This window comes from Hylaeus volcanicus, chromosome 8 (genome assembly GCF_026283585.1).
Source record: "Hylaeus volcanicus isolate JK05 chromosome 8, UHH_iyHylVolc1.0_haploid, whole genome shotgun sequence".
Taxonomy (NCBI): domain Eukaryota; kingdom Metazoa; phylum Arthropoda; class Insecta; order Hymenoptera; family Colletidae; genus Hylaeus; species Hylaeus volcanicus.
Genome location: NC_071983.1, coordinates 5,982,429 through 6,008,059, shown reverse-complemented (window position 1 = coordinate 6,008,059; position 25,631 = coordinate 5,982,429). Strand labels below are relative to the sequence as shown.

Here is a 25,631-nt window from a genome sequence, read left to right as displayed (position 1 = left end):
GAGATAATGCACGTTGGAGAAGAAAAAATATACTGGTGCATTTTGAAATCCATGACAAAGCAATAATTATATTGATAATTTTAACGTTAATAAACTTAACTTATAATAAAAATAGGTACTATCTATTTGCTAACTCATCGTATAAACAATTGTAATTAAATAATAAATGTTATTCGCATGCACAGCACGATGTGAAGAGCTCAGAATTACTTACGAGAGATTTATTTTAGCGTCTATGATACACGAATTATACATATTTATATATATATTATTAGTACAATCTTACACAATTCGATAAAGGTCCTAGTATAAACACCGCATCATTGAATTAAATTTTTAAATCCTACAGGTAACTATACATATACAATTCGTATCTTCGTCTGTTACTTTTTTCTTCAGTTACGTGTATCAATAGGTTAAGCGTATTCCTTGAGGCTAAGTCGTTTTCGTTCTAGTCCTTACAAAGTCAAGAAAAAATAAGTTTGCTGTGCAATCAGAACTTCGCAAGGATATCATCTGTGAAATATTTAATCGTTTCACGCGAAATAATATATTAAAATCAAAACCGATATGCATACTCCTGAAACGAAATCGCATCGTTTAGTACTACGAATTTATTTTCTCGAAATCTTGAGACGGATTCCCATCTATGTAGCGTACCCGTTCGGTCGTAAATTGTCACTGTTCGCCGGATTTTGTTTGAAAACATGAACACCCAATAAATAATTATTGCTGGAAATTTAAACGGTATTTGTTCAAGATGCCATAAGTGCAGCGCAATACATGGAAGAAAGAATGTACTTGTCAGTCATATCTGTTGATTGAATTGAAAGTGTAAAAAACGTAAATACACAAGATGGAATTTTTGTTCATGAATTAGAGTTGAAAAATACATAGAACTTTTATTACTGCCGAATGAGAGAGAATGTGATGTTCTGTCCATCTCCGAAGAAGAACACTCTTGCTGAACTTAATTAGTTTACAGCTACAAGCAGATTACCATAGCTGATCCGAAATAAGTAGCTGGCTGGTCAGCAATTTCAATATCGGCACCGTTTATTTCTAGCAAGCCATTTGTACAGGCTGACGTATTCCGTGCTCGTTTGGGTGTTCGCGGCTCGCTGTGCCAGCTCGCCTGGGTCCTTCAGACCTTCCTGCGCGAAGAGTTGACACTTTCAAGTGGACGTTGCTCGTGCACGCCGCCCGAACTTACATAAATGGGAATCTGGCTTTGCGGTTAAGTACTAAGATGCGAATAATTACACCTCGAACGGACTCTAATTTTAACGAAATTAGAATGATAAACAGCACACTATCCATTAGGTTGTATCATCGATTATGTAACTTCGCAATAGTTACCAATGTCATGGGCATTCGGTAAAAACAAATATGACATAAGCTGCAACAACATTACAGTAATGCTATTATCTCATAATACCTCCGAAATAGTGACGTATGACAGAGTTCTTGTAAGTAATTCAAATATTACATATAAATTCGGCCAGCAAATTTTGAGAGACGACATACTACAATAAAGAAACCAGGTGACGTCAATACTGATCAAACTATGAAATAGTTCTCGTTGTGTTTAATGCGTCACACTCTCACAGATAAAATTAAAGTAGAAAAGATGGTTACGCTTCAGTATATGAACGGAAAGGGCATTTATTTCATGTTGCGAAGAGCATCGTGCATTATTATTTGCACATGCATTGTAGCCACTGTTGTATTATCGTCTATACGAAGGTTAGGATAAAAATTGAACTGATTTAATGAAGATACATGCAATATCTTTTGGAATGTTCTCATTGTTTTAAGAGCGGTCAAATAAAATCTCTCATTCGACGTGGTTTCACCGCGGCAACAAGTATTTAAAAGAAGTTCGTAATACTTGATCTATTCAAGTAGTAGTAGTAAAGCAGCACATTCACTTCGGTTGAGCGTCTTGTTGAGTTTGCGATTGCTGTTGTTGCTGCTGCTGTATTTGTTGAGGATGAACAGGATGAGAGATAGTCTGCAATCTAACTTGACTAGGTCCGGGACTGCCTCTCGCGGTTGTAACGACAGGTTTTCCTTGAGCCGGCGCAGCTTGTCGCAATTGAGCGCTGCTCGCGGTCACGACCTGAATCGTTTGTTTCAAACCCGCCGACGCGACAGGAATTACACGAGTCTGCAACGGAGACTTTGCTAACACTACTTGACCAGGTTGGGAAGCCGTTTGTCCCGTAGAAACCTGAAATCGAATATCATGTAAGAGATGTCGAACCTTGGAATAAAATTAAAAACCAACAGAAACCTACACGTACGTGCGTAAACTGCTGCATCGTCGACGGTTGCTGTTGAACATGCTTCATGACTTGCTGAATTTGTTGCACAGTCATGGTCGCCGGTAGAGATTTCTGTTGCACAATCAGCTGCGTCTGAACGCCAGTTTTGCCAGCGACTTGCGTTAATTGCGCAACTTTCTGCGCCGGTAACTTCCTCTGAGTAATAATTTGAGGATGAAGAGCGAGCTGTCGGATTTGTTGAGGAGTTCCTGTACGCACTCCGGCAACATTCGCAGCTTTCACCAAAGTAGCGACTGGCGTACCACCGGCCGATGTTCCAGCTTGCTGTACTTGTAATCCAGCTTGGGCGAATATTTGCGCCGGAGTGAGACCCGATTGCGCAGGCACTTGTACCTGAGCTACAGCTTTCGCTTGTTGCTGCAACGCTTGTCGTTTGATCAGAGCAGCCATTTCTACCGTTGACTTTCCAACGGTCGCTTGCGTAACGGTGCCAGCAGCTATACCCTGCTTCATCAGCGTCGCTCTTTGCTGTGCAGCAGCGGCCGAAACTGCCACCGATACTTTTTGACCACTCGCAGCTTGTGCCTGCAATACCTTCATTTGCTGCTGTCGCAGCAGAACCTGTTGCTGTCTGTAATACTGTAGCTGTGCAGCAGTTAGCGTTTTACTTCCGGAAGCAGTTGCTACAGTGACTCCAACAATACCCTTCTGCGTAGCCGTGGGTGAACTCTGTGCAGCGGATACCAAGCTCGCTGTAGCGATTCTTTGTGCAGCTTGAAGATTAGCGACGCTAACAACGGTCGGAGTAGTTCGAGCATCCTGCATCGTCAACGTTCCCCCTGGTCGAGTTTTCACCGTTGAGGTGGCGACCGTTGTGCCGCACGTAGTCACATTAGTCATTGTTGTAACCGTTTTCATCGTAGTCAGACCAGTTGTCGCAACCGTGGTAACAACCTGAGTCAATTGATGCACTTGTGGACTCGATGTACTCGATGCAGTTTGTTGGGCCTGTTGCTGCTGTAGTTTAATTTGCTGTTGTTGTTGTTGTTGTTGAGCCTGCTGTTGCTGCTGTTGTTGTTGTTGTTGTAGCAGGCGAGCGGCTACTTGTTGTTGCTCAGCCGTTAAAACCTGAATATATAAAATACATTTTATTCTATAATAAGTTGGAGAAGATTACATTCAATAAAATACTATATTCCGGTATACTAACAGCGTGCTTCAATTTTTCCTTCGCTATCCTGTCGGCGCGTCGTGTTGCGACTTCTATGGGAGCCAGCGGGTTATCATACTGTATACCGCACTCGGCTAAAACTGCAGCGTTTGTGGGGTTTTTCATTAACGGATTAACGAGCAGCGGTTTAACAGTGGGCGTTCTCTTATTAGAAACAGATTTTATGGTATCGAATCTTTGACAGCACATTAATGTAAACGAATGATTTTTATCCTGATTATACAACTGAGATGTTTTCATTGCCTTTGTTTTATTTTGTTGCTAAAAGAAGACGATTAAAATATATGAGCATCGCTTGCCAACAATATCATCCCCCTTCGAATTGTACAATAAAAATTGTGTAATATACCTCGGACACCTGAGGCATCTTGTATACACCTTTTTGTTTCTTTTGTTTTTTCGGCGTGGTGTCGTAAAGCAACTTCCCCTCTTCTCTGGGTACTATCACCGATTCATATCTGCTTCTACATTGTTTCGGAGACCTGTATATTCGAGAAGTATTGTTAACTATATCAGCGACTAGATCCCAATTAGGTGTGTGGCCAGGGGACAAGATCATTAGATTCAGGGGCAGCCCTTGGTAGATTTGAATTGCTTGAAGAAGAGCCCAATCCTCGTGTATCATCCAATCTAGAATGTGTTCTTGGTCAACTGACGATTTCGACATATGCGAAGGCTTTATGCCTGGCATTGGGATCGGTTGTCGAACCATTCGATGTTTGTGCAACTTCATATCACGGCGCATCTTCATCACCGCCGGTGAAGGACGATCAAACAAAGATCTTGGCGCGTACACAGACTCCTCCTTGTGTCGCATTTTAACAGCTCGCCGTCCTGGTAAATCAATTACGCTCGATTATTAACAGAGCCTCGTATTTACTTAACTATTCACTTGTAAATATAATAATCTATAATTCGAATTTTTATTTAACACGTGAAAAATGATGCGTCCTTCGTTCGTAATTCTATATTATTGCACATAAAACGTGTATTTTAATATACGTACAAGGCTCTTGTTATTGCACAATCGTTAGAAGAACGATTTAATCTCGTACGTACGGTTTAAGTCTTACTTACCATCGCGATCGCTAACTCCAACGTCGACTCTGCTTCTCTTTTGTTCTTTCTTAATGTATATCGGAGGCAATTGAGCCTCCGACATGGGAGTGTTTTCATAAAGGAATCCCAATGAATAGTCGATGTAAACATCGTTATCCGTGGTTGGAGGCGTTGGTGGACACCACATCTGACAATTAAAATAATTATGCAATCGTGTTTCTCGCCAGAGATGGAAATTAATAAGTAGATAAACGTCGATACTAACCGGCATTTGCTCCATATTGTCGTCCGACAACCATATCTGCAAGATATCAAAGCACGACTATCAGATCTAATTCGATGATTGAGTGTACAAAAATCTGCTTCGAGAAGACTTAAAAGAAAGTGTTTGCAAAGAACGAGCGTGGTGCGCACTTGTATATGTAATTTCTAGTTATGCAAATAGGATCGAATGACATTTTAACGAATCGGTGCATCCTCTTCGTCTTCGTAATACTTCCGTTACAAAGCAAATAAAATCACAGAAATGCAACGTTAACCGAGCAAAGAAACGTTCTCGGAATGTCTAGGAAGTGAATAAAGGAAGTGTGCATAACACTGCTCGTTCAAAGGCTCATTCGTCTCTCTTTAAACGTCTCGTTACTTTCATCTCGCACAAATACTTTAACTCTGCTCGCTTCGACTTGAAAATGTCGCGCAATACGCTCATTAATGTGCCTGCTTATACCTTGGCTGACTCCAAGTTTGGAATGGCAAAGGCAGTGTTTTGGTGCCATTTTCGAAATAATTATTGGAGCTTTCTACTACTGCATGCTACGTGTATCATATATCAAAGTTTGCTAAAAACTCTTTCTCTATATCTTTCTTCTATTTAATGTGCGGTCATGTTAGCCTTGCCACACCAAACATATATCGCGAGAAACGCAAGATCGTCGTTCGTTTCGATGATCTCGACGTAACTGTGTAAATATATAACCAAGCACACTGAGCAAAATTTGACACCAAAACGAAACTGAACCTTTGATCGAACAGACTTGGAAACGCACCAAGAAATAAGAAAACACATCGTTTTTCGTAGCAAGGAATAATTTTTGTTTATTTCCTTCCTCGGACTCACTCGATCATACAAAATACAGGCACGCAACTTAAATATTACAGTGTGGGGGGGGCGGGGGGAGGGGCGGGGCGGGGGCGGGTGGTGGGTGGCATACCATTAAACGATTAACTCCTTAAGTCTAGGCATGTAATCAGGTCGTCACCTTGCGAGTTATGTAATGTACAAAGCGTTACACGAGAGCAAAGTACGGCGCGTTTCGCAGTGTTACTGCATTTTTTCTTTTTTTTTTTTTCGTTTTGTTTTACTGTTTCCGTTATATCCGAATCGACTCTGTCTATTACTCCACTTTCTGTTTTCTCTTATACGATCGATCGTCGCAAAAACGATCGCATACTAGCGATCATTCTTTGCAACGTCACTAACGAACTAAGCTATTAATGTGTGTTTGTTTGTTTGTTTGTATGTGTGTGTATCTGTCTGTTTGAATTCTCGTTACTATCCCTAATATTATACAACCGCGGATGTGTCTTACTTCTCCCTTCCTTTTTCTTATTACCAAGTATAAATTACAATGTCGCTTAAAGGCGTTCAGGAAAACCTTTACGGGAGAGCACAAATTTACAATGCTAAAAATATTACACGCGTGTACTCGGTACAAAGAAAAGAAGTCTCACTTTTTCCATCGATTATCTTTCCCTCGTTAATGCGTATTATATACAAGAGGATCGTGTGAAAATCGAGAGGGAACATCACCTTTGCAATTTCGAAAAATGGACTCATTCGTTTTCTTAAGATTTAATAATGTAAAAATACTGTTCGCAAATATCCGGGCAAAATTTAAGGTAATAATAAAGATACATTCTCCGCGAAGCGTGTTCAGACGCTCAAACAGGAGACCCCGGTTCGACGCGTTCATCTTGAAACTCGACTTTTCGAATCTATCTTCCCGCGTACAGACTCTTTTCTGTTTTTAATACTTTCCTTTTAAAAGAAAATAAAACTTCAAAAAACGGTTATCGATCTTTTCCTCTAAAATTTACAGTTTTTTTTTGCTGAAAAAGTCTACCGTTCTTGAATGAATCAATATTTAAAAAATCCATACGTGTAGCGATACTGATATTCGTATAAGCTCTTAAAGATTCTAGCTTCGTTCGAATTTAACCATTAGGACCAGAGAAATTCACCTCGCCGTGTGACTAGGAAATGAAATTAATTTTGTTGTTGTTCAAAGTATAAGAAAAACACCAGTGCTGCCAGCTGTTTGTAATACTCGGTAAAGAGTTTTACACAATAACACTTGCCAGTGAACAACATGTCGATTGTCTCGTGTTTTTCCTGGGTCTATCATGCCTATTAACAGCTATTAACTCTTAACGTTTTCAAGTAAATTGTTCGTGTAAAAAATAGCTTACAAAATGGAAAAAATGTACAGTTAGAAGTCGCGACTCAACGTCACGCGAAAAGGAACCTTAACACGCTGGTGTTCCTATGACTTCGACGCAACTCTCTTGCCTCCTGTGTACTTCAAATATACGTTATTAAAACGTTCGTATTAGACGTCGTTTCGTCTTATACAAAGAACAAAAGAAGAAAAATAAACCGTTGAATAGCACCTTTTTCGGTTCCCAAAAGTGGTGTTCCCTCTCGCGAAAAGAAAACAAAAAATTCGATAACTTGGATTTTACACGCGCAGCCAAAAATGGCATCCGCGCGCCTTCGAATCGCGTCGAGGAATATTTATACAAACTCGCTGCTACATGTCGCAGCGATAAAATTTCAACGAGACTCAAGATACGCTGCCGCTGCTTATCTTTTCCAATTGAGCCGTCTGCGAAGGAGGAGGCGGTGGAGGCGGTAGCTGAGAACGAACGGACTTCTTCGACGGCGGTATCTGTTCCTCTTCTTCTTCCAGCGCCTCGACTATCTGCGACGACGTTAATCGTGTCCGTTTTATTTTCCTTCTCAATCGTTGCGAGCCGTCCGGCGAGTCGTAATTAGGATCGTTGTCCAGATCGACCAACGCGATCACCGTCGACTGCACAGGCAACGAAACTTTGTCGGTTTTATGTTTCGAATTCGACGCTTTGCCAGCCTTGGCGGAGTTCGTGTAAGTACTTGCCGAGTTCGAGAGCACGGTGGAAGCTACGCGATTACCTCGAGAACTGGTCTCCAGTCCGGGGCCACACCATCCGTCTAATTTACAATTGGAAGTCACGTCGGAAATTCGCATCAGACAGTTCTTCCCCGGGGATTCGGGAGCGTTGGAATTCGACTCGTGCTTCTTAGTGTTTTTCGTTTCGCCGGCACTGGAGTTCGAAGACTTTCCGTGAACGGAACTGGACGCTTTGCTACTGTGATTGTTTCTAGTGTCCAAAGTAAGGATCGCTACTACCTTAGCCGTCCGTTGCGGCTTCTCGTTTCCTTCTCCATAAATGGGGTCGTCCTGTTTCGTGAAGTCCTCCGAAGCAACGGCGTTCCCGTTCGAATCGGTGTTCTTGGGCGAAACAGGTGAATCCTGCGTCTTCGAATCGCTAGAAGAGTCCACCTTCCGGGCGTGTCTGCCTCCTCTGTGCGAAGGCGCGTGGTTGAAACTCGACTTCCCCGAATTCATAGTGAAACTTAAGCCAGATCGCGTGACTCTCGACATTTGTTCGAAAGTAGGAACTGGTGTGTCCGGTCGCCTTCTCGAGACACTTACGTTCACGCTCGAGGATTCACTGGTCCTCTTCGACCTAGTCGCAACGGGGCTACCGTCTTTTGTTTCAGACACGGGTTTCATCGGCGGTATAGAGCTGCTTCTACGGAACGGTAGGACGGGATTCACGAAGCCGTTATCCAAGGATTTCGAACTGCGCGTGGTTGGTTTCTCGTACGACGACACCGTACTTTGTTCTTCGTTTCGCAACGGTGAATTCATAGTCGACGACCTCGTCACTGGCCGCGGGGAAGATTTGAAGCACTCGGGAAAAGGAGGGTCCGGTGGTTTCCTGTGTAAAGATTTCGTGGGACTGCTAGGCGGAGGTGTCAGAGAACGACCTACGCTCGACCTCGTAATTCTGCCGTGCTCCGCGGTAGGCCTAGGTGTATCTGGTCTCCTTATCGATGCTATTTTATTTATATCCTTGCGCGTGACGTTTACATTCGAAATTTCGCTTTCTTGATTCTTCTTCGACTCACTCGACGATACCTGCGTGACCGAATCTTTGTTTTCAGAGTTTTCCGTGGCGATGGTTTTCGCGCGTCTTGTAGTTATACTGTAGGATGAGTCAGGTTTGCGAAACTTTAGATTACCTTCTTCGTTCAGATCGGACTCTGTCGAGTCGCACGAATCGGGATCGTTCGTAGAAGAGGTTGGTAATTTATTGTCGTTGTCTTCGTCTAATTTACTGCTTTTTTCCTCTTTGCTACCGACCTCCTGACTAGAGCTTGTTTTTATCACAGAAATGGATGCGCGTTCCTTAGGGGAATTTGAAACACTATCGTCCGATCGTTCCTTACTCGACAACGGTTGTTCTAAGTTTCCGTTTTCGTTCGCCTTGGCCTGACTTCGTGTCCTGGTGTTGTTCTTTGGATTATTTTCATCCTCGCCTTCCGATCGTTCCCCTTTCAAACGTTCGTTCTTCTCCGTAACAGGTTTGATATTTTCGGAAACGGAATCCAATTTCTCTGTAGCTTCTTCCACGTGTTGGACGACTATCTCGCTCTTCAAGGAAGCGGTCAACGAATATTCCGATACGTTGATTTCTTCTGTTAGTTCGGAATCGGAGATCATTTTCAAAGTACCCGACTCTATCACGGACGAGTAAGAGTTACGACTCGGCGAAGTAACGCTGGTATCAAGATGTTCGATATTTTCGTTGCGAGGTACGTCGTTTCCAAGATTGTTGCACTGCGATGTTGATTTGTGTACCGACTGCGCGATACATACCGAAGATTTGTCTACTCGATCGCATATCGCGTCACCATCGACTTTCGTATCTGTCTCACTCGATTCCGACGTTTTACGTTGCTCCGACATACTGCTAGAAGCCGAATCGTCCGATCGAAAACACGTTTCCGCGTCTAAACAATCTAAACTTGTAACAGAATTAAGATCCTCCTTTGCGTCTGTGCTCTTCCTAAGTTTTCTGCAATGATTCGAAACGGTTTTGCAATTATCAACGTTTTCGATCGACCCCTTGGTAGGCGAAAGGAGTTTGCTTCTCTCCGTGTCTAGAGTCGACACTTTTGGAGTCGTGGAGTGTTCGTCGTCCACCTTATTTGACGTATTCGGGTTGATTGATTTCTTAGGGCTCGAGGTCGGCGGTAAAGGCAAAACAAAGCTCTCTCCAGCTTTCATTCCCATATCGAGGTCCCGTTGCTTCCGGATTTTTCGAGGTCTGCCACGACCCTTAGGTTTTACGCCTGGTAAAATTGGACTCACGTCCAACGTCCACAGATTAATCTTGACGTTGCCCCTGGATCTCGTTCTCGGACTGTTGAGATCAAAGTGATTCTGACTGAACGATTTGTTCGAACGGTTTTTACGTTTACGATAACCACCACGCTCGGAATCGTTTCGATCGTTCGCCTCATCCTCTTCCTCCTCCTCCTCCTCCTCCTCCTCCTCCTCTTCTTCTTCTTCTTCTTCTTCTTCTTCATCCTCATCATCCTCGTCGCCCTGACTCTGACTCTCGGTGTGACTCGATTCCTCGTCGAGACTATCTTCCACAACATCTTCTTGAGACTCTGATTCCGATTCCGTGGTGGTTTCGGATTCACTATCCGATTCCTGAGCACTTTTACTATTATTCCTACGCGACCTCCTCCTCCTCCTTCTATTCGGCGGGAGTCTCTTACTGACTAATTTCTTAGAATTACTAGCACTATTAACCTGATTCTGCGCATCCTCGCGTCCGAACGTCAACGGTTTCTCGTCGTCGTCGACCAACCGCATTCGCCTCTCTTCCTCCTCACGTAACGCTCGCAGTCGATCCAACTCCCACTCTTTCTTCTGTTCCTCCAGCTCGCGTTCCGCTGCTGCGAGTTGCGCTGCGGAGAAAGCACCCTCCGACTCCTCGACAAACTTCATCGCGTAACGTTCGATGGGCGTGAGCTGATTGGAAAACAGAACATTTTTAGTAAATGTTTCCATACGAACCACCTAGACTCGATGGAGCTTTACGTACAAAACGTACACATACGGCCCTGAATATTAACATTGTCTTACCTGAGATACCAAATTTTGTACTTCAAGCTCAGCCTTGCTGACTTGCATATCGTCCCTTTCCCCATCTTCCAAAGGTATATTCTCGTCGAATTCCGCCAAATCAGCGACAGCCTCTGCTTTGGCAGTCCTCGCAGCTTGAACGTCGAGGTCCTCTTCAGCGGCAGCGAGAGCACTTTCCAGTGCTCCCATTGCCACTTTGTCCTCTGTACTCTGAGGCAGTCCTGGTGCGTCCTTTTGTAGAAATTTCTCTCGATCTCGATTCTGATCCAACACTTCAGCCATTCGCGCGGTTGCGTCATTCTCGGTTTGATCGATGTTAAAGAGATCTTGAATCGTCGACTGTAAAAATGTTAATAAAAATGATTCTTCAAAATCAATTAAATTGTGACTCTTCTCTTTGAAGTTCTAAATTAAAAGATCTCCTTAAAAAGGTCTTTTTTTTTATATTTTGAATAATTATTACACTCACGCTCTTGAAGTAAGCAGTTGTGAAGTTACCACCCTCGATAGCTAAGTCTCCGAGCAGTCTCTTTTGATTAGCCTTCTTCAGGATATTTTCTTCCACGGTCTTTTCACTTACTAGCCTGAAATATAAATGCAACACGTATAGTAATTTAATATACGTACATTCGTTAATATATCGAATGCCTTGCCCTAAAAAAATTGCTTGTGCTGAATTTTTGTTACATACCTGTAGATATGTACATCCCGCGTTTGACCTATTCTATGACATCTATCTTGCGCTTGGGCATCCATCGTGGGATTCCAATCACTGTCGTAAAATATGACGGTGTCCGCTCCTGTAAGATTCACACCCACACCTCCGGATCTTGTCGACAAAATGAAACAAAATATTCGCTTGTCGCCATTAAATCTCTCCATCAAAACCTGTATTTTTGTATTAAAACGAAACATGTTAGAAAGAACAAAAACAAGATGTACAAATAAAATGATGAAAATGTTGTTAGCAACCGATTATTACCTGTCGTTGATCTACCCTGGTAGTACCATCTAAACGCAAATATATATGGCCATGGAAATTAAGAAAAGCTTCCAGTACGTCCAACATTCTTGTCATTTGTGTAAAAATTAAAACTCTATGATTTTCAGACTTAAGCTTTCTGAGAAGTCGATCCAAGGCTTGCAGTTTCCCGCAGTCGTACTGTATTAATCTGGGATCGGGGAACTGAGTCATCATTGCGCTAGTTACTGGATGAAACAATGCAAATTTCGGCGACAGTTGACGTTGCATTTCCATTTGCATACGTCGTTGACCGAACAATTTATGTGGAGGTGGATGAGAAACATGAAAACGTGGCGAGGGTGCGCACACAGCAGGAACATGAACAACGAACCTATAACGATACGTTACATTACACGCAATCTAAGCAAAAAATTATTGAAACTAATACAACAATTTTCATATTCTTATTTATAGACGTACCTTTCGAAAACTTCTTTAAGCTCTTCGACGATTTGTTCTGTACTGTTAATCGCCTCTGCGAGCGCCTCTGTGCGGGAAAAAAATTGTCTTCGCGTACGCGGATTCTCTTTAGCAGTGGAACAGTGGACCCAACCATTATGCCATCGACATGCTGTAGACGGTTTTCCAATACGCAATGCCATAAACAAATCTTCACCGTACAGAGGACATGCCGCGCATCTTCTTTCGTTGATTTTCGCAAGAAGACGGAGTTTGTCTTGTCTCCTTTGTTTACGTTCTTCTTCCAATTGTGGCTATAAAAAATGTCATAAACTCGTGAATAGATGATAGGAGATAGTAATGCACCGATCAAGTATCTACGTACATATATTCGAAGTACGGTAGGTAGAGTTAAATGAAATAATTACCAAATAAAACTCAGACTTTGGACGTTCTTTCATTTGTGCCTTTTCAGATTCCTTTTGTGCGTGTCTGGTGACAATACCACAACGAATCGATTGTTGCGGCGATTGTCCATTGCCAGCAGGGGACTGCACCTGAGAAGCAGTAACATTTAGAGGCGGTACCCTCATTACGGGTCTTCCACTTGTTCCACTTGTTGTTGTTACTACTCCTCCTACAACTTTGTTAACTGCAGTTGCAGAGGTAGATAGGCCCATCAAAGACTTCGATAAAACTGTTAAACGTTGTCCGCTCGGAGTCATTACCGGAAACGAAACTGCAAATACAGAAAGCTATTAGATATTGTTATTAAAATTTGAGTTTATATGCCAACTATATACGTTTTAGAATTATGATAGCGGGTTTTCTTCACAAACATAAGGAAACAATTATTGATAGGCATGCATCTTGTATTATTTTTTGAACGGGTTATTACTTTTAACAACAGCCATATAAATGTGCATAAAAAAAAATAACACGAAAGAGGAATCGGGTAGGTTCACATTGCGTTATAAATGAATCACAAATGGGGGTCAGTAGGGTACGAGCACTCATGGGACAAACCTGTGTTAGTGTTTTGCTGATTCGAAGTCAGAATGATATGTCTACCAGTAGATGTTTGAACCAGCTGTGCAAAACTAGGCACTGCTATTCTTTGGACGGAATCACCTTGTTTAACTGTGACTGTCTGCGTGGCTAGCCGTTGCAGTCCATCTCTGATATTTGCATTCGCTACTGTAATCCTCTGTGCATTCGTTGCTGCTGTAGTTGGTGTCACTGTTGTACTTTGTGGGTTATGTGCTAGTGTTCCAACAGGGATGGCTATTTTCGAAGCAAACACAACAAACATTTTTTTTTTTTTTTTTACACAAATTGTGACTTACAAATGATACATAATTATGAAATGTAAGTTTTTGTTAATGTGCTCTCGGTTCTAGAATGCCTATAATATGGGGAGACTATAAACAAGCTGGCCCAAGATCATTTTCTCTAGCACCATTGCAAGAATGATTACACGGTGATAGTTTGAGTGCAACCACTGATCGATGATGCAAAGGGTTTAAAATTTTAAAAATAAATGTAACATATAAGTGTGAAAAAAGCTGCAAGATAAGAAAGAGGTTATTACCTTTTACGCTACCCTGATGCTGCACCAATTGTACGGAATATCCTTGTAATTGTTGACCACCAGCTACTCTCAAAGTGACACCTACAATCAATAATAAATGGATGGTAAGATCACGAGAAATCAATTACAGATGTCATTATCAATTACCTTGTCCTGGTGTGCTTTGATTATTTATTGTTTTCAATAAGGGTGACGTTCCAACTCTTGGAGTAGGCAATATTCCAGCGAAATTCTTTAATTTTGTTTGAGTCTGCTGAGGCGTAGTAGATGGTTTAACTTGATTAGACAATCTAACGTTAATCTTAATTTTTCCAGATGGACATCTCGGAGGTGGATTCGATTGACTGTCTATTTCTTCTATTAGCTTTCGTGGCGTCTGCAATCGTCTTACTCTATGTGCCGCAAATGCAGTAAGGGTAAACTCCAAATCGCATAGTAAAAGATTAATACTAGATAAATCGATATGCTGCAAGATAAACACATTTTTCTTTTTGTTTCTTAAAATTATAAGTACCCTAAATGGAAACGAGGAGCATCAAATTACTACCTTAAATGGATCGTAATCAAGAGCACTCCATATTAAAGAAGCTGTAACAAATTCAATAGCCTCCATTTGGAACGGCGACACTGTAGGTCTCACTTCGAATAAGTTCGGGTGATTGCAAACTTTCCGCAATTGCATTAATACGTTAATGACGCTTAGTAGATTACCACTAGCCAGGGTCTCTTTTGTTCTGAAAGAAAATGTAAGAAACAATTACAGACTGTACGAAAAAATGTTTTTGAGTGTTTTGAAAAGATAAAAAGTGTAACGCGTACTTTGCTCTAGACATAAAATCATCGTACAGATATCGCTGCCGTTTCGACAAACGGCACATAATAACGTGTTCGTATTTTTTGGGTAATTGTTTTTCCACTTCTGTTTTTAATCTCCGTAATAAAAAAGGCCGTAAAACCTGCAAAAAATATAATCACTATATAAATGAAAAGCTAAGACAACTCTTGAGAAAAAAAAAATACTAATGGAGTTATATTAAAATTTTGTTTCTCCAGACAGGATTCGTATGTCATACCATGTATATATATATTGACACGCGAGTTTTAACAGAGAATTTGTTTAATATCTCGCTATTTGTATTAAACAGACACGTAACACAAAGTCTCGTGTCTGGGTCGGTAGCGAGTAGACGAATATTTCAAGACATAAATTTCAAGAACAAACTACGTACAGACCTTATGCAGACGACGAATAATGTTCTCATTATATTCGCTGTTTCCTTCTATCATGCCTGTAACAGGGTTGCTAAACCATTCCTTAAATTCTCTATGCGACTGAAATACATTTGGCATTAAAAAATGCATCAGAGACCACAGCTCCATCAAATTATTCTGAAGAGGTGTACCGGTAAGTAATAATCGCCTGTACAAAATAATTCAAAGTCTGCGTGAAATAATACTCATAACAAATATATATAAATCTTTCGATAGAATTTGAAATATGTACCTTTGTGTTTGAAAATTCAATAATAACTGCCACCTCTGTGACTTAAAATTTTTAATATTTTGAGCTTCGTCCAATATCAAGTATTTCCACTTTTTCCGTCTAAAACTTTGATGATCCTGTATAACCAATTTATACGACGTAATACATATGTGAAACGCATTGGGTTTCGTCCAACCTAAGAAGAAAATATAAAATATAACGCAACTGTATTTCCTATTTACCTTGTATATAAACAAAGCAACGAATTATCACCTGTTCTTTTCTGCTTTCTTTCTTTTTGTGTTCCGTAATAAGTCAAGATCTTAAAACCAGGACACCATTTTTTACATTCCATTTCCCAATTAAGCATCACGGACGTTGGCACTATTACAAGATGCGGGCCCCAATTACCTTTCTCGCACGCCAAATGTGCGAGCAAGGCAATCGTTTGTATGGTTTTACCCAAGCCCATTTCATCGGCCAAAATGCCATTCAATTTTCTCTCGTACATCGTAACAAGCCAATCTAGTCCTATGTGTTGATATTCTCGAAGAAGGTGTTTCAAGAGAAATGGGATTTTCGTAACAACCTAAAGTACGAGATAAGTTTCATCAGGGGATGTTTAAGAATTAATTTCAATTTGTATAATTTAGAAAAATTGTAGTGGCGATTTTTTTAAATAAATCATTGATTTAGTTTATTTGACAAAAATCATCACATTTACTCTGCCTTTCAGAAATGATCATGCGCAAATAATTACTGCTACACCACCTTGGATTGAAAGGCTAACTTGATCATGAAAATCTCGCTAAATAAAAAATGATCATTAAAATGGCTTACGCTGGTAGTGAGTAATGTATTCCCCTTAGGTTGAATACTCTCTGCTAATGCTGCCACGTTATCCATTTCATTGTGAGCTTGCGAGTGATCCATGTCTTCAGTCTACAAGAGATTACAGATATATTAATCTCTTTATACGACCAACACAATACAACCAAGTAAAAAACATCATTTCACCTTGTCAACCGAAGATTTCTCCATAGATATATCTTCAAGGAGAGATTTAAGCCCTATGTCGGCTTCATTGTCGCTTTGCGTTTGAGACTCTTGTTCTCCCACGTCATTGTCGCTTTCTTCACTTTCACTTTCATTACTGCTAGACTCTTCGTCATTTTCTTGTCCTTCTTCTTCTTTAATGCTTTCTTTGTCCGATTCTAAAAGCATAATATTATACGATTACTTTCGTCGTTAATTTTCACTATCGCTGTGTTATTGCATATAGATTAGATATCTCAGACAAATGCCTCGAGTCACATCAAAAAAATAGGAATGAAGAAATGAATACCATTTCTCGATCCATCAGGATAGGTAAAAGTATCATCAGCGATATATCGACATCGATCGGAAAAATAATTCATTATAATAAATTTATGTTACATACCTTGACCAGGATCCTGATCAACATCCATTGGAACATCCGGCAGATTGCCATATTTGGCCATAAGATCGTCGATAGACATTTCATTTTCAGCCTAGAAGAATGAAATCTGTATACAAAAGATTCATATCTTTCTCTTGTAACATTTAAAAAGAAATTAATATATACTTTGAGATCATCCAATTCTTGTTTATAATCTGCATTTTCTTCTAATTTTTCCTGTTCCATGATAGTTTCTTCTTCATCCGAGGATTCGTCCGATGCCGCAACAAAATCTGTATCTCCATCCGTTGTCTTTTCATTTTCCTATTTAAAAGATTATTACGTGTTAATAATATTAATACTAATTTTTAAAGAAATATTTTGCAAACATACTTCTACTGCAGCTTCTTTTGGCATAGGCGATAAGCTTTTACTTCTATCTTCTAAGTAGTTGGGTGGCAAATCTTTCAAGAGATCTTCTAATGGTATTTCCGATTCTTTCTTTAACAATTCAACTTCCTCTTTATGATTCGTTACAGACTTTAATTCCTCTTCCGCTTTAGCTATAGTTTCTTCATCGTCATCTGAACTTTGGTTTGGTTGGAAGTCCTCTGTATTAAAATAGTATCACGTGTATCAACATAATCGAAACAATACGGTAAATAATTTTATGACATACCATCGGAATGAGATTTTCCAGGGGGGATTGGAGAAGATATTCGAGAACTATTAATAGAAGCTGGTATACTTTGAGGACCGTCAGTTTTATTAAGTCCTTCTGTTAGCCATGTGGAATATTTTTCTGTTTGCCCAACAATAAAATTTAAATGTTGATCTAACGCCTGTTTCCTTTTTTCTTCGAGCCTCGTTTGTTGCTTATATTCCACCAGCTTTAAGAGAAAGGAAAGAGTGAAATACATGTACGCGTAATAGCAATTATTAAATAGTTTAATTGTTATAAAATAATTGTCCGGCATCAATTCTTTGATTGCATCTATATAATTAATACAACCATACACAATTAGCAGACTTTTCTGTTCCCACAACGAGCACACATTTCCAATTGGGTTGTATTAAAAATGTCGGCTTAATAGTGTGGGGTAGCGTGTTTAATTGCGATACAAGCAAGCGCATAATTAACATACTTTTAAACGACTTACCTTTTCAACATTAGTCCAAAACGTTTTGATTTCTTTTGCAATAAATCCAGCGATCTTCTTTAACCTCAATTCTTGTGATTTTTCAGCTTTTTGTGCTTGAATTGCTTTTTCTTGGAAATATTTCTGTACCATGCGCGCACACTTTTTTGCTGCAGCCTTTTTCCACTTCCGTTCTTGAGCAAAATCAGCGGCTAACCAAACCATCTCCTCCAATAAATAATCCCAATGAGCCTTCGTACGAGGTGGTTCCTGCACCTTGGGTAATCTTCTTTCTGACCATAGCCCTTCGCGCTGGAGCTCGGCGATCCTCTGCATAACGTATGCTTCCTAAGAATTGAGTCGACGAATCGATTAATGTACCTTATCAAATTCTTAACAGTTGTACAAGCGTGTTCTTTATAAAAATCATCGTACCTGTTTCGCTTTTTCTACAATTTGTTCTTGATTATTCGTGATATCACATGATGTAGTCGCATTAGAGGAAGGTAGCTTAACGATTTTTAAAGCAGGCTGAGCAGGAGCAACAACAGGCGCGGTAGACGTTTTTGCCGTGGTGGTAGTAGTAGTAGTAGTAGTAGTTACAGTTAAAGTAGAAGTAGGAATAATTGTTACAGTAGTAGTAGTGGTTGTTGTTGTAACAGTTGTAGCTGTTGTAGACAATTTATCTGTTACAGTACTTGCTGCTATTGTTGTTATAGGCTTTGGTGAACCTGGAACTATTGGTGCGCTACCTGTAACGAAAAAAAAAGAAAAAGACGATTCACTATGAGTACAATTATCTTTTACGAAAAATCACACCAACTATAGTTGAAAAGTTTAAAATGCGTGTATCAACAGCGCCCTTGGGCCAAAAAGCATATTGCTGTATAGCCCTACAAATGCTGTGAATTCATCTCCCCACAATAAGTGGACTGTTTCAAAATAATTTGAACCAGCCGTCGATTGTGGGATAGTACAAACTCTAAAATATCGATAAAGGTGTAGCATCATAATAGATAAGATGTATATGATGATCAATATAAAAGAAATACTCACTCTGTAAGGATGAACCATGGGATTATATGATTAGAATTAAAAACTACTAACTATGAAAAAGATGTATCCTAGTATACTTTACTTAAATAAAAATAACGACCATTTTATAAGTTAAGAAGCGGCATGCATTAAACCATTTGATCATAAAAAATGACTGGCCATAATACATTAATTCGGTTAAACCTGTAATAAACTTTCCTATTGATAATGGTATCTAATGCAATTACTTGATAAACAGTACCACAAAACTTAATTCTTATAGTAACTGCTAACATTGATTTAAGCTTGATCGGATCTCAGTTTGACTTTGCACACAAGAAGCACCGAACAGGACTAGTATATGATAATATGCAAGGTTTTGCAAGTAAGTTTACAAAACTCAACGAGGTCTGCGCAAAAATATGAATGCATCTAAACACCAAATGATAAGCCTGCAGTAATCACCTATAATGAGCGTGGGTGCTAGAGTAGAAGTAGGTGGAGGGTGAACGGTGACTGGTGAAGATTGAATTGCTGCCCTGAAGGCAAATACCATGCCATGGCGGCCCCCTTGAGGCCTACCTGGTACGTGTCCTATTACGCAAATTAATTAAACAGTTGATATAAAATGCAACCTAATGTCCTGAATTGTGTTTCCATGTTGTCATGTGTATAGTTACAAAAAAGGACACAACTAATGTTATAGTTAGCTATGAAAAATGTATGAGAATCTTCTCAGTCTTTTTATACGAAGCTTTAATATTCTATGTACCATTACAAACTATCCTTTACTCCTAATTGTTTAATCTTTTGTGACAATAAAAATAATGGGTGCCTCCTGGTACTCTAGGAAAAATGATTGGTGCTAAATATAAAATTGCATTGTCTTATTAGGTTTGAACTACCATTAGATGGTTTTATAAATATCATTAATTTAGTTACAAATATATATATAATAATGATATGCTTACCTTGTTGATTAAGTTGAGCTACTGCAGCAGGCAACGTTGTGGATACCGCAACCGGAGTAACGTTCATACCAGAGATTGTTACTTCTGTACACTGATTCACAGGAACTATATTGGAAACAGTTGTTGTCACCATAGGTGTTACTGGAATTTCTGATATCGTTGGCAGTGGCACCGTTAAATCCTCATCATCATCATCTGGATCTAATCTATGTTGACGTAAAAAATGCAGATATTGTGGCGTCGGCGGCCTCTTTCTCCAAGTTTGGAAATCCATCACGTTGCCTCCAGCATGAAGAAAGAATAGCTCCGATGCATTTTCGGCGTACTTCTCCCTTATTGCACGCATTCGTTTCATTTTGTGTTCCATAATTCTTCTTCTATAACTCATCGACTCGTCTGCGCACGCACTAGGTTTTTCGGTGGAGTCAGTTAATTTTAACTTTTTTCTTGCAGGCGGCGATTGCATCGAAACTTGAGACGTTGGCGCGACAAACATATTTCCAATAGAAGTTCTGACAAGTTTTGGAGACGTTGCTAAAACAACTTTCGGTGAATTCTGGCGCGAGGGAGATGCAAGAGGTGAACTGCTCGCACCTGCAACTCCCACGGGACTCGCACGTGGGGGCGTGCTACTAATATTAACAATTCTTGTAACACCAACTTGTTGAATGTTTGCATTTGTTGTTGCATTGCTCGGTATGACCTGTAATAATGCAACAAAATTAGAACAAAAACGTACTACGATACATGAAACACATGTAAATCGAAACAACTTATTTCAAATATACATACCTGTGTAAGGCCAGGAACCTGTGAAGTAATAACAAACTGCTGTCCAGCACTAGTAGTGAGAACATTAAGCCCTTGAGCAGTGGCAAGAACCTGTTGCAAACTAACAGTTTGTTGTGATGCACCTCCATTGCTTCCCCCATTATTTCCTCCACCCCCGTTAAGGGGCGGCAAAGTAGGTGCAGTCTGCTTATCACTCATTACACATCACACTGTAACATTGATTTAAAAAATATATTATTTGACGTTGGATATAATTTAAAGTACTTGTTTTCTATAAATATATATATAAATAAAAATATAATGTAAAGCTATTGTGCTGAAACAACTCTAATTAACAAAACTAAAAATGACGTTACATAGTTTGGTTTAATATATTACAACAACTGTATAGTAAAAAGAATGCGAAATACAGATATTTACAACAATTACTTGCTCTGTGTTTATAAACCACTTTTTATTTAGAAGTTATATACTATGTTCAAATACAGACCAGGTTGAAAGAAAATAACAAAAATGAAAGAATTTAAAGATGCCTTCGAGTTGCAAACAATGAAAAGCAATATAAAAAATAGCTCGTACATAGCTCACAAATAAAAAGCAAAAATAAATGCGATAGTTGAAAAAAAAAACAAATAAGAAACAACAAACTGTAACTCCGCTAATTATTAACGATGCTCTATTTTTCTGATTATTCAAGGTATGTAAACAATTTATCATATTATTTTGGAACAAATATGTACAATCTACCGTTGTTTCGAGTACAGTAAACCCACCGAGTCGAAATGAGAACGTTAATTGATTTGTGAAAAAAGCGCCGAAATCAAAATTTCTCCGTCGATCCAACTGATGCATCACATTGGAATTTTGTGAAACAAGCGTATTGCGCAGAAGAAAAAACCGATTGAAAAATACAACGCCAGAAATGGAAAGAACGTGTCACGATCGACCGAACGATAAAACGGGGGATGTCATTTAAAATATCAAAAGATTGGGACGAATACGCGAACGTCTAATATCAAGCATTCGGGGCGGTCGAGTCTTCTTATTAGAAAAATGTCAATTTATCTCGATACAGTAACAACAATCGTCGGGACAGACAATCAACGAAGCATTTCGACGATAAAACCAGCTTCCCTGATCTCTCGAACCGAATCGTTACACGAGAAAATATATTTTTCACAATTGCGTCAGTGGAGCCTCGCGGCGATACAAAGGAAATTTTTCGTCCGCCATGTTGGCGTTGGTCTGATAGGAGGGCGGACTTACCATAATGTAATCACAAAATTCTGCGACGTAGGCGAGCCATCCACGAAAATAATTGTTACACCCGTGATCGACGAGCGTTAAATTGCAATTAGCTACCTCACGTAATGTACAGTGCATGAGCTATATCTAATATTTTACAGAACATTTTCGCTCGACTCGCTCAAGGACGCACACACTTCTAAACATGGCGACGGCTCCCGACAAATTTCGACCGCGGCCAGACCGAGTGCTGCTTGCTGCTTCGCGTTTACACAAGCCACGGAGAGATGCCGCTCCGACTGGGCACCAATTCTACGATTGGCTGACCCCAACCGGATACTCGGCAACGTGGCAGCACCAAGCGTTTCCGATTGGTTACTGGGAAAAATATTAAAACGACTGGTTTTCCGTCGAACAAATCAAATCAGCAACTATTATTATTTCCAAATGTAGAATTCTCGGGAATTGTACGAAATACGTGGCCACGTAAATCGTTGTACGCATTAATATTATCGATATATTGAGTTGTCCGGAAAGTTCGTGACTATTTTTAAGAAAAATTCAAAGGCATATTTGAATTTTGATGTATATTCATTGAATTATATATGTACCATTTTGTTCCGCAACTTTTCCACCTTTTAAGGAATGTATACACGTTATTTGTTTACAGCCATTTCGACATAATCAGACCTGTACCGCCTACTAATAATCGGCATGGACTTTCCAGACAGCCCAATATAAATAATACGGTATATCGTTTTGTCGCATGAATTTTATCCATAGAATACTTATTTTTTCGAAACGAAAAAGTGTCGTTTGATGTAATTATTTATTAAACAATTAATTTTCGAAATATCGAGGATAAAATAAACGTTCATACGAAACTAGCAACGTCGATACGGGAATTTCACTTTAGAATAATAGATCGTTAGCCTCGTGGTAATGCTTCCTATAAGGCTCTAGATGCTTGACCGACAAATACGGGCATACATTACACGCAGCATTACATCACTTTACATTTCTGGTATCTGATATGAAACAGTTATCCAAATATTTCCATTCAATTTATAAAGCGAAACGATACCGTGAAACTATGTATTATACACATTTCTTTGAATACTTTCGATTGTACCTACAGCGACCACGTGCTTCACCCAATATTACATTTACAATGATTATAATCATACATAGTACCACTTTGCTTTGTATATTACCAATGATTCGATCAAATAAAAATTATCCTTAAATATTTGTATGCCTAAATGATGTAAATCTTATCAAACTTGTACAGTGAATCCGTTCTACAATGAATTTTTTTGTCCTCGATGGACGAAATTTGAAAATTATCATAGAACAATTTATCAACAAAAAAAAAAAGTATATGTATATATATTATATACATATATAATACACCTTGATTCCAATTAAATTTCATACCAAGCACAACATGGTTGCCACGGTATGCATGCTTAATCGTACCACGTGTAATTCACGCCACTACATATGTTCGAGGTTTGTAAGAAAAAAAAGTAGGCGACATTAAAACAGGAAGAATAAGGTTTCTACTCACTCTTTCGTTGACCTTCTTATAGCGATACTTCTTGTCCCGACATTAATGCGTAGTTTCTAGCCAAATTCGAACGAATTAGTATCACGATAGCGAACACATGCGCGAGGTCTTACGGGACAACGTGTGCTGAACACATTTTTAAACGCAATGATAAACTCTCTATGAGTTTTCACAGAGAAAAACGCGATCGTATCTGCGACGAATTCCAAATGAATCATACCGAAGTAACAAGTAGAAAAATCGTTGTACTAGAATTTACACTTTTTTTCTCGTTCTGCCCGATTCTACTGTCCTAAACGAGGTGTCCGCATGTGATACGTACAATCGTAAGAATGACGCTGGGGTCATTTCGGTACTCGGCGCATCATCTTTTGGGTACACTGCTATATTTACATTGATCTACGTAGTATGCGCGATAATGATTTGAAATTGCTACTTATAACGAATGACCGAAGATAAACATTTTCGTTCGTCGCCGTTTTTCTCAACAATTGCGAATTTTTCTGCGTATATTTAAACGCTGAATTACGTTTCCGTGCGAACTTCTCGTGCGTATCTCGTGAATTCAGATAAAATCGGTGGACTCGTTAGTTTTGTTTTTTCCGGAAGTTTGCGTTCTATCGGTTCTGTATTTGGTTTATTTTTTAAAGGTTCAAGTATAAACTAAATACCAGGATGAAAGTTTTGTATATTTAATTCACGAGCAGCGAGTGAAATATTCGAACTCTCAGATATGACAGAATTAAGTTCAGATATACATCCAAAGTTATCAATTACTGTAATAGAACAATTGCAACGTAAACACATTTGCACCGTTAGTCAATTTATAGACGAGAATTCCGAAAAATTGGCAACCTTTTCAGGACTCTCGCTTAAGGTATATGTACAAGTTTGTTATAAGAAAATAATTAAACTACGTATATTTCAAAATGCAATTTAGTATCGGATTGAACAATATAAAGTAATCATTTTAAGGTTACATTTACAGGATATACTCGATGTTAGACGAAATATTTTAAAAAAGTATGGAGGTGTAATTAGAAGTGCCACTGATTTATTTAAAATTGAAATGAGCAACATAACTCCCACCGATTTACCAAGGTATTGTATTTAAGAAAACACTATTTAGTCAGAAGTTAATTTTGTTGAAAAATTAATAATGATTAATAACAACAAAACAGTTTAGATAACTTATTGAAGGGCGGTTTATATCCTGGTCAAATATATGAAATATGCGGCATATCTGCAAGTGGAAAAACACAGTTATGTTTAACAATTGCAAGTAATGTTGCTCTTAGACCCAACAGTCTTATACGATATATTGATACAAAAAGAGATTTTTGTGGTTCAAGAATAAAAGAGATTTTGTTAAGAAAAAATTGCAATGACCAGGTATCGTAATTGGTTTGTTACGTAATACTACTATTTCAAAACATATTATGTATATACATTATATAAAATACACGACTTTTACTTTAACTACTTTAACTGCAGGTTATAGATGAAGCTATGGAACATATCAGAGTATGCAATGTATACAATTTGCATCAACTATTCAAAGTCTTACGTTGGTTAACGATTGCCTTAAAAGAAGAAATAGAAGCACGTCGCACAAGGATTATAGTTATTGATTCTTTGCCAGGAATAATTTTTAAGTTTTCCAGTGATCATAAATTAACAACTGCATTGAATCATCTAGCAAATATATGTCATTTTTTAGCTAATGAATTTCATTTATCGATTATTACTGTTAACTTAATTACTCAATGGAATCTTGATTCCAAAAATGAGTCTACTAGTACAGCTGCAAGTAAGAATCGGAATGACGTGACTCCAACATTAGGAAAGTATTGGGCAGGTGTTCCTAACACAAGATTATTAATTACAAAAATAGGACTTGACAGGAGAAAAATTTGCACCTGGCACAGCTTCCAATTAGAAAATCTATCATGTACATTAACGATAAGCGACAGCGGCATGCTATGTTCTTAATAATAAATATTTTGTTTACTATTATCTGTGTTTTAAATTACTATTTGCGAACTAGATAAATACGTACTTTACGGCGGTACTTAACTGCGGTATTTATAATATATTGCAAAAGTATTAGATAAATGC

At 39.1% G+C, this 25,631-nt stretch overlaps 2 protein-coding genes and 1 non-coding gene across 12 annotated transcripts; 1 reads left to right on the top strand and 2 right to left on the bottom strand.

Moving 5' to 3' along the window:
* Nucleotides 1-192: 192 nt before the first annotated feature.
* On the bottom strand, nucleotides 193-23,656 carry LOC128881123 (helicase domino). Of its 7 annotated transcripts, none has more exons than XM_054131862.1 (33): nucleotides 21,965-22,365; nucleotides 20,699-20,907; nucleotides 19,907-20,609; nucleotides 19,401-19,529; nucleotides 18,336-18,652; nucleotides 17,922-18,248; nucleotides 17,441-17,651; nucleotides 17,155-17,372; nucleotides 16,948-17,085; nucleotides 16,783-16,873; nucleotides 16,359-16,555; nucleotides 16,182-16,283; nucleotides 15,615-15,930; nucleotides 15,363-15,537; nucleotides 15,092-15,278; nucleotides 14,678-14,814; nucleotides 14,406-14,592; nucleotides 14,006-14,324; nucleotides 13,859-13,939; nucleotides 13,294-13,551; nucleotides 12,696-13,006; nucleotides 12,289-12,581; nucleotides 11,827-12,199; nucleotides 11,536-11,732; nucleotides 11,314-11,428; nucleotides 10,845-11,183; nucleotides 10,509-10,730; nucleotides 4,844-4,879; nucleotides 4,597-4,765; nucleotides 3,869-4,353; nucleotides 3,499-3,780; nucleotides 2,301-3,416; nucleotides 193-2,233 (listed from the first exon to the last, which is right to left on the bottom strand). In XM_054131862.1, exons 2-33 carry the CDS (start codon nucleotides 20,894-20,896, stop codon nucleotides 1,928-1,930), a joined length of 8,535 nt encoding a protein of 2,844 aa, XP_053987837.1. In that variant the 5' UTR covers nucleotides 20,897-20,907; nucleotides 21,965-22,365; the 3' UTR covers nucleotides 193-1,927. The 7 variants fall into 7 exon arrangements, with proteins under 7 accessions (XP_053987837.1, XP_053987838.1, XP_053987833.1 ...); XM_054131863.1 differs by having other exon boundaries at nucleotides 2,307-3,416; nucleotides 21,965-22,364; XM_054131858.1 differs by lacking the exons at nucleotides 193-2,233; nucleotides 2,301-3,416; nucleotides 3,499-3,780; ... (2 more) ...; nucleotides 4,844-4,879; nucleotides 21,965-22,365 and adding an exon at nucleotides 23,514-23,656 and having other exon boundaries at nucleotides 5,986-10,730.
* LOC128881679 (small nucleolar RNA snoR639/H1) lies at nucleotides 17,729-17,863 on the bottom strand. Its single transcript, XR_008458147.1, has one exon. It is a non-coding gene; the product is annotated as a small nucleolar RNA snoR639/H1 (small nucleolar RNA).
* Nucleotides 23,437-25,529, top strand: LOC128881150 (DNA repair protein RAD51 homolog 4). Of its 4 annotated transcripts, none has more exons than XM_054131922.1 (5): nucleotides 23,437-23,455; nucleotides 24,164-24,390; nucleotides 24,502-24,614; nucleotides 24,695-24,905; nucleotides 25,008-25,529. In XM_054131922.1, the coding sequence occupies exons 2-5, from the start codon at nucleotides 24,247-24,249 to the stop codon at nucleotides 25,503-25,505; spliced, it is 966 nt and encodes a 321-aa protein (XP_053987897.1). In that variant the 5' UTR covers nucleotides 23,437-23,455; nucleotides 24,164-24,246; the 3' UTR covers nucleotides 25,506-25,529. The 4 variants fall into 4 exon arrangements, with proteins under 4 accessions (XP_053987897.1, XP_053987894.1, XP_053987895.1 ...); XM_054131919.1 differs by lacking the exon at nucleotides 23,437-23,455 and adding an exon at nucleotides 23,756-23,888; XM_054131920.1 differs by lacking the exon at nucleotides 23,437-23,455 and adding an exon at nucleotides 23,924-24,061.
* The last annotated feature ends 102 nt before the right edge of the window (nucleotides 25,530-25,631 follow it).

What these genes read in the sequence shown, in the direction of transcription:
- LOC128881150 (XM_054131922.1), top strand. Translation starts at nt 24,247, where the DNA reads ATGACAGAATTAAGTTCAGATATACATCCAAAGTTATCAATTACTGTA. An exon ending in TTTCAGGACTCTCGCTTAAG is followed by an intron (nt 24,391 to 24,501) that starts GTATATGTACAA and finishes TTACATTTACAG; the next exon opens with GATATACTCGATGTTAGACG. An exon ending in GAAAAAATTGCAATGACCAG is followed by an intron (nt 24,906 to 25,007) that starts GTATCGTAATTG and finishes CTTTAACTGCAG; the next exon opens with GTTATAGATGAAGCTATGGA.
- LOC128881123 (XM_054131858.1), bottom strand. Translation starts at nt 20,896, where the DNA reads ATGAGTGATAAGCAGACTGCACCTACTTTGCCGCCCCTTAACGGGGGT. An exon ending in AGGTTCCTGGCCTTACACAG is followed by an intron (nt 20,610 to 20,698) that starts GTATGTATATTT and finishes GCATTATTACAG; the next exon opens with GTCATACCGAGCAATGCAAC. An exon ending in AGCTCAACTTAATCAACAAG is followed by an intron (nt 19,530 to 19,906) that starts GTAAGCATATCA and finishes TTTGCGTAATAG; the next exon opens with GACACGTACCAGGTAGGCCT.